Source organism: Trichoplusia ni, chromosome 1, assembly GCF_003590095.1.
Source record: "Trichoplusia ni isolate ovarian cell line Hi5 chromosome 1, tn1, whole genome shotgun sequence".
NCBI classification, from domain to species: domain Eukaryota; kingdom Metazoa; phylum Arthropoda; class Insecta; order Lepidoptera; family Noctuidae; genus Trichoplusia; species Trichoplusia ni.
The window spans coordinates 5,289,494-5,300,234 of NC_039478.1; the positions used below are offsets into that span (position 1 = coordinate 5,289,494).

Genomic DNA, 10,741 nt, shown 5'->3' on the forward strand with positions numbered 1-10,741 from the left:
ATCGGCAAGGCAGTAAAACAAAATTTATGAGTAACAGCTCGTACACACATGATTTAAAACAAAATGCCTTGGCAAAGAACATTGTATGAAATATACTTGATGTACGGTCAACACATTATGGACTGATAAGATAGTACTATAGCCTATCTAATAACTATACTAAATCTACTCTCAACTCAATCAAACTCCGTCATTTTAATCATCATCAAGATATCTCGTAACGAAGTCTTACAAGGTGAGTACACTCAATCTAATAGCTTTAGAAAAAACATAACCCGAAAATCAACCTTAATGGTTTTAAATAAGGTCGTATTTGAGCTAAAGTTTTGGCCGCGTCTTGTGGTAGGTTGTACATGGTACTCGACCTGTGACCTAATAATAATTTACATTTAAGTACCGACTCATAATGGTGTCAATGAGACCATATGGGGCCATAGACCATGTAATGACTTCATGTCTGTTACGGTTTTCGGTAATGTGTTTAACAGTTTGTGACTTATATAAATGAGTTGTTTGAATGATATGTTGATTGTAGAGTGATAGTCGATCGCTGTTAAGAGTTTATTATATGACTATGCCTATAATACATGCGCCTCGTTTCAATATTGATATATGTAGAGCTTAGTATTGTAAGCCGAACTCTTTGGAATCAGAGTTATTTATGTAATGAATCGATTATTATTCATAAAGGTAGCAAACGAATCATAAACACGAAAATTTCTCATTATAAATCCAATATAATTCAATAAAATCATAGAATAACCGGCTCAAATAATTTATGATCAATAGTGTAAAATAAGTATATAATTAGATATTTATACAAAAAAGTAACATTAAAAGGTCGCGTAAAGGTCAAAACCATACTTAATACTTCGTAACTGAACGTAACGTTACAATTATGGAAAGAAAATAAACAGTTATTGCCGGCTAAGTAACCCACAACATAGGGCGACCAAATGATCGTAATCATTTATGGATAGTACCTAATTCAACTAAAATCCACCGAAAAGTGTCAGACACGTTTGGCGAGTCGGTAAATCACGAGATAGCGTGGAGAAAGCCAAAGTACGGCCACAATATATAAACTAGTGTGACCACATTGTTTTAGTTTTGGTGGGAGTGACATATGTGGTAATAAAATTGTGATAAATCCAACCTGATATCAGTCCAATCTGAAGATTGATGGCACAGGAAATTAAGTTATTGATATTGAGTAATGTCCCGCTTCTAACCAACTTTATGGCCGTATTAGTTTCCCTATTAAATTTTAACGTGAAAAATTGTTATGGTTTCGTGCTGTCAAAGTCGGTAAAGTTTCTTATATTTAAAATGACGAATAAAGTACTGCTTGGAATTATTGCTTTGGTAAAAGCGAGAGTGTCGGAAACGGGATTAACTTGAGATATAAAGATCTTGACGGCAATAAACATGTCTAGATGTGTAATTATGATAAGTTTTGAGTGGTGTACCGTTGTGCTTTGCTGCTATATTCAGTTTAAATGTAGCAGAGTTTTGTCAATGTCTGGTTTTAAAGGTCACTTAAATATATAGTGTAGTTCGAGAGCTTGATCTAGAATTTTATTCTATCCGGTAAATGTTTAAGTTATTCTACACGTGTCTCAATTATTTTTGTGATTTTATAAATATCATGCATTTTCTGGTAACACGAAGTAACTAACATGTTTAGGTGTTAAAATTACTTAAAGTAGATAATGTATGTTCTGTATCTGCATCCAAAAATCCTATAGAAGACGCGACTCGAGTAAATGTTTTAGATGAAAATTTTCGGATTTTTTACGTAAACTTACAAAAGATAAATTCCGCCTCACAAACACCAAAACCCGTCTTCCTACAATCTAAGTACATGGACGTATTACTTATAGATAAATTAATTTTATATCTGTAGTGAGTCGTGCGCGAGCGCAGCCCCCGGGCGGCACCGCCGTGAGAACCGACTCGTGCGCAGACTATCGCGAATTAACGTACGTGAAACGACACGTGTCGTGAACTGGATTATCTTGTGGTACATGGAACATCTTCATGTTGCTGGATTTTCCGTTAAAAACGCTTTTGAATAAAATGTCACGTGGTTTTCGAACGGTTGGTTATGTCAATGAATGAATACGAAATTGGGGTCTAGAGCTATTGTAAGAAATACAAATTAAAGTCATGGAAAGAAGGCAAAGGGCATTTGGCTTGGAAATAACGGAAACATTTGAAAAGAAAATTATTCTAATTCTGTAAGGACTGGATAACCTGAAAGGCAAAAAACTCCTCTTTAGTATCCAGTTTAGACAAACTTGAAAGGATTCACTGGATTCGGTACTGCAGCTTCTCCTCTATGCATTCTTTCTTTTCGCTGTCCTCTTGGAACACATTTTTTTTCGATAAACAGTGCTCTTGTCATTTGAAATAAGTCCAGCGACACATGAATATGCGACATCCACATGTCATCGCGAAGACATACTTGTCACAGATTGGATAGCCAGAGATTTGTTTATGTTTCGGTATTGTATCAGTCGTACGCATTTAAACCTACAATGATAGATCTGATGTTAATTATAGAACTATATTCAAATAATTTACTTTAAATGCTCGTAGGGTCGTTTAGTCTTATGTGGTTCTTGATGTACGAATCTATAAATTCCTTTAGGGCCTTACTATTCTAATGACGTGAAATTTCTTTTGAATTAGCTTTTAGGAAGGCAAATTTCTCAACTGTAATGGGCGAAAACACCAGAGATATTCCCCATTCTCCATTGGCAGGGACCAAGATGATTTTTGTTACAATTACATTAGTACCAAAATCTAGTATTGCAATACACCTAACTTCCCAGTTTCCCATGTCAATTGTTCGCAATTACCACGCTCCATTGAAGCATGTACCTTTGTTTCTGCTCAGTACCCATGACGATGCCGGGATAGTATTGTCTAAAACGATGGACAAAACTCTTAAGTAACGTGTTTACAAACGCCGATGATAAATGGTACTTGACTTAGTTTGGCGGATTGTTCTTTGGCTATTTGTTTTTATATGCAATTCATAGTGATAATAAATGTGAAAGAATAATCTGTCACGTCTAAACTGGGGAAGCAATTATGAAGCATAAGAGTACATTTGAAATAAATTTTGACCGTAAGACAGGGCAAAGCTTGTGCAAAATTTAGCTTAAAAGTGTAAGATTTACTCATAATACTTAGCTGAAAAGTGTGTTTGATTGGTAAGACAAACGTAACTCTATTTCTAAAGAACTGCTGTCTGTCCAATAGTTCGTCTCTAGACAGACTATGCTGTACCTTGTGGACCGTGATTGCTAGAAAATTTAAATTATCATAGATGATGGATTTTCTTATATCAACAAATAGTAAAAATCAACATACGGCAAAAAAAAATGTGGGGGACTCGATTTGACCGAGATTTTTAATACATTTTGATCAAAAACTCACACATTACAAAACACTAGCAATACGCGCAAAACACGACTCAAACCGCAATACTCAACTAGTCTGTAATAAACATGGCTGGGCATTAGACAAGGTTTATTAAAACATCCTTACATAATATATGTTAGGTAATACATCAACTGGCTATAGCGTTCCTTCATTTTACGAGCTTGTTAAAGCTTAATGAAAAAGGAAGTGAGTCTCACACTGTTTAAAATGGATGACGTCTCTATGATGGCTGTGTCTAACAATTTTATACATACTTGAAATTTCAAGCACGAAAATGTACTAAAAATCTAAAATGTAAAATTGTTACAATAACCTTTAACCTTGAGGAAGTACTCAAAGGCAAATTAAATTCTGGCAGATAAGACCAAATTAGAACTAAAATAAAATTGGAAAACATATATTTAACGTATATTTCCATACATTTGAACGTTTCAATCGGCAGTAACTCCCGTAGCTGTTTTTCAAAGTGGCTCTTGTTTTCTAGTATCCTAAAAATTTACAGGATAATTCTTTAAAAGTTCAAATAAATATGGTGCTAACATTTTCAAAAACATCACTATCAGTAAAAGGGGAGAATCTCACATGAATTCTCTTCATACTCGTACCATCTTAAATTAAACATTGAACCAAAACATATGAGAAGGTACTAGATAATGGCGTAACAAACAAACGTCGGCTACCTTCCAAGGGCTCTGCTTTTGTTTCACTTAATGAAATCGCACATTATCCACTCCCAATGCAAGGAAAGATTACCATATGCTTCGACACAAATGCGTCGGTCACTCTCAAAGACATGTTTTTCATTGTTACCTACAGGGTGCATAATATGTGCATTATAATATCGTATGAATGAGTATTAATGTTGCTGCTCATTAACAGAACAATCACAGTTTTACTTCTAGTTTATTGCTAGTTATTGTGAGTCAAACGGTATTATTATGGTGCATTGAGCCTGCTTGGAGAGTCAGTGAAGCGTGTCGGTGAAGGTCCTGGGAGTTTCAAGGCGTTTTATATCTACATATCTTATGAGTCTGTGAAGGTTAGGCTTTTTCCGGGGTTAAAGGTATTGAAGACTGTAATAGAATAACGGTAGATGATACTAATTAAAGATTGCTTGGGAAAAAAGCAGAAGAACAGATATTAATATCTATATGATGAACGGAGTTTGGAAGATACTAAGCAAGCAAACATAGTTGCAAATAAAATCACTTTCAATCTAAAGAAATCATAACATGGCAAGAGTTAAAGGAGAGTTAAAGAAGCCTTTGCTTTTCGGGGAGAAACTGAGGATTTTAAAATATATTTCTTAAGTCGTAACGCCTTTTGTCGTAGTACTTCCGCAGGCAATACAGAAAGTCAATGAACCACGCATATGTATCTAAAAGCTCGATTCCCTCATAGATTAATTATTATCTAATTAAACGGATAGCGTTTTATGTTCGATAATATTTTATTGGTGCATTTAAACTTTAACTATATAGGTAACGGTCAGTCAATGCTAATCATAATTCATGGAAGGATCATTAAACCGGCTGAAATGACGATAAAGGGATGTCTAATAAATTCTACGGCATGAAATACGTTGAAAACAGACCAATTATATTTAACATGGTTATAAATACATCACGAGTCCATATGACGCATGTAATGCATGGACATCTTAATAAATATTCGCTTTGTAAAGAACCTATTTGGAGACTATGGGTTATTTTATTTTGCATTCATACTATCAATAAACAATAATTCAAGTACAGGTGTTTTCCTGGACTGTATAGTACGGCACTCCACTCAATTATCCCTTTACCGATGCGCGTGACCCACTGACAAAACAAGCGAAGCGATCGCCGCATCACATTGTTTTCCCATAGCCCGAACGATTCCATTCAGAATCTCATTACACTTGAAAGGGGTTACAACAAATCTGGCGCAACGTTTTCTCATGGACGTGTCTGTCGTTAGGGCAGCGTGAGGTGACCATTACTGCGTACAAAGAGTTGCCTAAAATAGAGAGCTTTTGTGAGGCGGGAAGACAGGCGAGGGACGAGGTGGGGGCGGGGCGGTCGCCGGCTGCCCGGCGGCTCAGTCGCGCCGCGCCTCACAGCCGCCTCGCACGCCGCACCACGAAGCGTGTCTCTCGGACAGCGCACGCGCACGCGATACCTCCCCCGCCGCGCCCCTCTACTCAACACGTGCACATAATACCAGTGGAAGCCTACATCGATGATATTCATCTACTATTGAACCCAGTTTCACAATGCAAGAACAAAATTCATCAAGATCTAGCAAATCCACGTTGAATTCTTTGGAAAGCGCAATCATCAAGCTGAAAAACAACTTGCAGATACAGGATACTAAGACAACAGAAATGAATAGTTTATTGGCTGCTGACCCACCGTCGCCTATTGCGGACACGAAAACAAATGCAAGTAAGAGTCCTAGTTCTACCCCATCCACAAATATTAACTTATCGATTGCATCAGCCGCATTGTTACAAGAAAACATGCTTCAAAGATCATTACAAGGAGTAGTAATATCTTTACAAAATGCAATGATGAATTCCTTACAACAAGCGGCATTGTTGCCATCTAATTCAGCTGCGGCAGCCGCTTTAAACCTGCAAGCTTTGGAATCTTATTTGACTCTACAACGTTTGACTTCAGTGTCGTCTGTAAACAACACAAACCAAGCAAGTACACCGGAAACTAGTTCTTCGTCTAAACAAGACATTCTAAGGATAGCTACGGCAAGTGCAAAAATAAGTGACACAGATGCATCTGATACGTCGAAAGACTACTCACCGAAAACACCTGAAGTGTACCCGCTGTCAGATGCGATCGCAGCAGAAGACGTTGACCTGTCTGAAGAGGTCGAAGAAGACTTAGCACTCCTAGATAATGAAGATGAATTCACACTAGAACAACACTTAGAATCGACATCAAAAGGTTACGGGTATAGCTCATCACAGAACTTAGATAACGGATACCCCAGTCTTCTGATGAATGCTATGTACCAACAACAAATGAATGGAAGTCCATCCCAAGCTCCACTATCTCCACAAGCCTCGAATTCCTCAAAATCGACAAATAGCTCAACATCGTCGACCGGCAGTAGTGTATCTAATAAACAAAAGACGGGTGGGAGCGGACCTAGAACAAAGAAACAATTTATTTGCAAATTCTGTAACCGACAATTTACGAAATCGTACAATTTACTTATTCACGAAAGGACACACACAGACGAACGGCCATATTCCTGCGACATTTGCGGCAAAGCTTTCCGACGGCAAGACCATCTCAGAGATCACAGGTAAAAAATAATATTCTTATTATCTTTTGTGTTTTCAACTCTTGTAAATAACTAATAAAGATAATGAAGACGCTCAGCCCAATACTTGTAGCATAAGTTTTCTTTTAAAGTCATGCTATCAAACTCATAACTTTTATTTTATATCTGTCTTCAAGGGGGTTCCACTTAATGGAAACGACAACTACTAATGAATCAATAAAACCTTAGCCGTATCTTATCCGTGATTTATGTTTCGTTAAGCTTTAACTTAATATGTTGTAATCAAACACCTGTTGATTTCTGTACTTTTCTTTATTCGACAGAAATAATAGTAATTATTTTCTGTTTAAGGATCCTTTCATGTGTTTTCTATCACAAAAGCACCCCGTAGCGTAGCGCTGACGCAATATAAAACAATGCTGAAGCCGTATCGAAAACATTTTAGGGTTCACGATACTCATTTTTCGATATCAATAAAAGATTTTGGTCGTCGGGTTTCAACGCGAAACGTTATGAGAAACTTTTGAATAATGGTGGGGAACGAATAAAAATATTTTAAAACAAAAAAGGTTAAGTATGGACCGAGCAGATGGTATCGACAACTCTTTCGTCACGCTCGTAAATTATTTCACAAAACCGCCGCTAATCCCACGAGACGATGTTTTAATTTTGGCTTTTCATTTTGTTTTCTTCCCGACTCCTTCGCATTCCTTATAAATCTTTGAGCATATCTTTTTTCATATCAAAATATTTATCCTTTTAAAACGTCTCTACAATACACTCAAATAAGATGTAAGTGACCGTTAGAGGATTTCGAATTCCAAACATCACGAATCTCGAACACAATAAATATGATAATAGTGTTATAACAGCTCTCAATCTATTTCTTCGCTTATCTCGACGAGATCCCCACCCAAAAAGAGCTAAAGGTGTTGAATTTTTACACCTGTCTCTCGGCGATTTCCTCCCAAATCACCGTATCTCTGTGGCAATAAAATAAATTTCGTGTAGACGCCGGAGGGTTAACCCGAGCCCGCTTGGCCCGGCCTGTCGATGTTCAATCGATGTCCGTTGACACGATACATTATAATGGACCAGAGCGGGCCTTCGACGGGTTTTAACAAAGCACGTGGTGATCCTGACGTGAGGATTAATATGGATGACAAAAAAATAATAAAAAAAGCTTCGGTAAATATTCTCAGCATACAAAATCAAGTTTCGATGTTCGAGATGCTGAGTTTTTTTTTGTGTAGATTGAAAGGATAATGGACTTAAATTAATTTGTAGCTTGTTTAGAGATTTGGGAATTATATACTTGTGGTGCTAATTTTCTTATTCATGCACGGCTTATTTTCATCATTAGCACCGATTTCATAGACCATCGATCTGTGCTGTGGGTTTAATTAATCAGTGTTGTCGCGTTGGTTTGAGTTAGGCCTAACGCGGCGCTTGCGCCGGTGTCATGGCACGCTCGGCTGCGCGCACGCCCGGCCCGTCTTAATCACCATGATCATCGCATGTTTTAATATTAAAATTATTATTTCATTCATCATCTTGTAACTCGGTTTTATCGTCACCGATCTAACTAATCTCGGCGATTATTACATGTATTACGTTACTTTGAACGGCTCGTAATTTCCTTGGTTCGAGTCTGTTTGTTTTTACGATATGGATATAATTTTCTCGAATTGTACGACGGTTGGTCTCTCGTGCCGTGTTATTATTGATTACGGGTTACGGAGTGTGTTAATTATATGTTATATGGTTAAATTTAATTTGGAATCAGTTGCTATCAACATTGTGAGAAATATACCATAAGTTTAATTATAATTAAAAGTTACGTCCACATAATTACACACTTCTTTTACTGGGTGTAAATTTAATAATCAGTAATTTATGATCTCAGTATGATCTTCCAAGTTGGTGATGTTCAAAACATTGTGGTTTACTACGTTTGTTTCGTCAATGTTTCGCAAATTTAACTTAAGGGTGTAAATTAATGATATTGGAAATAAAACTACGAGAGAGTTTAAATTTATTACCAATAAGCCTGGGGCCCTTGTTTGCTTCCCGGCTGCTCCCACAAGGTGTGCAGAACACGCGAGAGCGAATGTTTCGACGCATACATGATATATCAAATCTGTCGGATATGTTGTTTGTACATCACTTAACTAACAATTTACATGATCATCATCAGAATCACGATTATGTCTGATGATTTTATGGAAAATACTGCAATAATTGTGTCATGTTTAGTTTTGACGATAAATTTGCTACCAGTCGCTAGACACAGACTTAACTTCGATTGTGAAATTGTTATTTTATATGTGCTACTAATAATAATTAAGAAATACGTACTGATACTAAATGTCTAAGCATATTTTTCTAACTATTTTTATTTTTTACACTGCAATCTAAATATTTGTTTCCATTGATCTCATTATAGAAGACTAAACTTCCTTGAAATCTAACATCATCCTTTTTTACAGATACATCCATTCAAAGGAAAAGCCATTCAAGTGTCTGGAGTGTGGCAAAGGCTTCTGCCAGTCCAGAACGTTAGCCGTCCACAAAATCCTTCATATGGAAGAGTCTCCTCACAAGTGTCCAGTCTGCAGCAGAAGCTTCAACCAAAGGTCCAACTTAAAGACCCACCTACTGACACACACGGACATCAAGCCCTACAACTGCTCCTCATGTGGAAAAGTGTTCAGAAGAAATTGTGATTTAAGACGCCATAGTTTAACTCATAATCTTGTTGGGATTGCCTCCGTTAACACATCCCCAAGTGGCTCCAATGGGAAAAGTCCATTATTGAATCCAAACTTTCCAATCGATAGTCTAGATACAGAAGACGAAAATTAGCAGTTATTTTGATTAGTGGCAAATGTGAAAAGACTGATTATTACTCCTAATAAGGTGCCTTCTAGTATTAGGTGTTAGTTTTAACTCATGCCACGAGTGCCTTATTTATGATTAGATTCAAGAATTATTTTTGAGTTTAGTGTTTACTGAATTTATTTATAATCTAAATTCAATTTTGATTGTATTTTTTTATGGTGTCTTTGTAGTTTCCTCTACTAAATAGTTTGGTATTGCAATTACATGTAGTTATAAATTCTTGCAATAGTCAAACAGCATTTGGGTTTTTAGTATTATTTAGATTTAGCTTTTTCTTAAAACCTTGTATATTTTCTGATCTCATTTTTGTCTGTAAATATAAATTATAGCTAAGTCAATTTGTGCGTTCCGTCCACCTTAAGGTTTATGTAAAGATGTTTAATGTGAATGAAGGTTGTGTAAAAAAGTGTCTTCCTGTACTATGAGATTACGAAGGGCGAATTACATTCTCATTCTGTCTCAAGTTTTGTATTATTCAAGATCTTTTTAGATGTTATTTGTAATGTAATTAAAATGATGAGTTTTATAAGATTTTCTCTTGTTTTCTTTATTTTTTGATAATGCATTAACACAGTCACTGAAATTACCAGGCGGTAGCCTGGGTGACAGAATGACAGTTATCAGTCATATTATACATAAATAGTGTAGCTAATCGCAATGAAAAGCAAACTTTTTGCTTAATAAGCATTGATTACTCCTGACCTGTTCCTGTCCCCAAGGCTAGGTGCCACGAAATCTTGTGAAGAGCTGGCGCCAAAATAATAATAGATATTAGAATACCAATCAATGCATTGGATAATATGCTGATCGCTCACAGTTACATCAAGCCATCCATCATATTATATTTGGTGATGAAATTGAGGAAAAGTGAAATAATAAGTAGGTACACTTATTTTGCTAAGGCGAAACAAGGCTTATTTAATAGTAGATATTTTCCCTTAACCATAGATATAAAATAAGAATTGGAACAGACTTACTTTGTTTATGGAATTTCCGAAATTGATAGTTAATAATCCTCTTTATTTCACTCCTCCCAATATAGGTAAACAAACTAGTAAAACATAACAATTATACCAACTTAGAGTCAACCTCAATGCATCTA

The 10,741-nt window shown here is 36.3% G+C and overlaps 1 protein-coding gene across 1 annotated transcript; it reads left to right on the plus strand.

Annotated features, from left to right (window-relative positions):
- Positions 1-5,308: 5,308 nt before the first annotated feature.
- Positions 5,309-10,170, plus strand: LOC113491705 (protein sister of odd and bowel-like). The gene is made up of 2 exons (XM_026868833.1): positions 5,309-6,759; positions 9,228-10,170. Exons 1-2 carry the CDS (start codon positions 5,708-5,710, stop codon positions 9,601-9,603), a joined length of 1,428 nt encoding a protein of 475 aa, XP_026724634.1. The 5' UTR covers positions 5,309-5,707; the 3' UTR covers positions 9,604-10,170.
- The last annotated feature ends 571 nt before the right edge of the window (positions 10,171-10,741 follow it).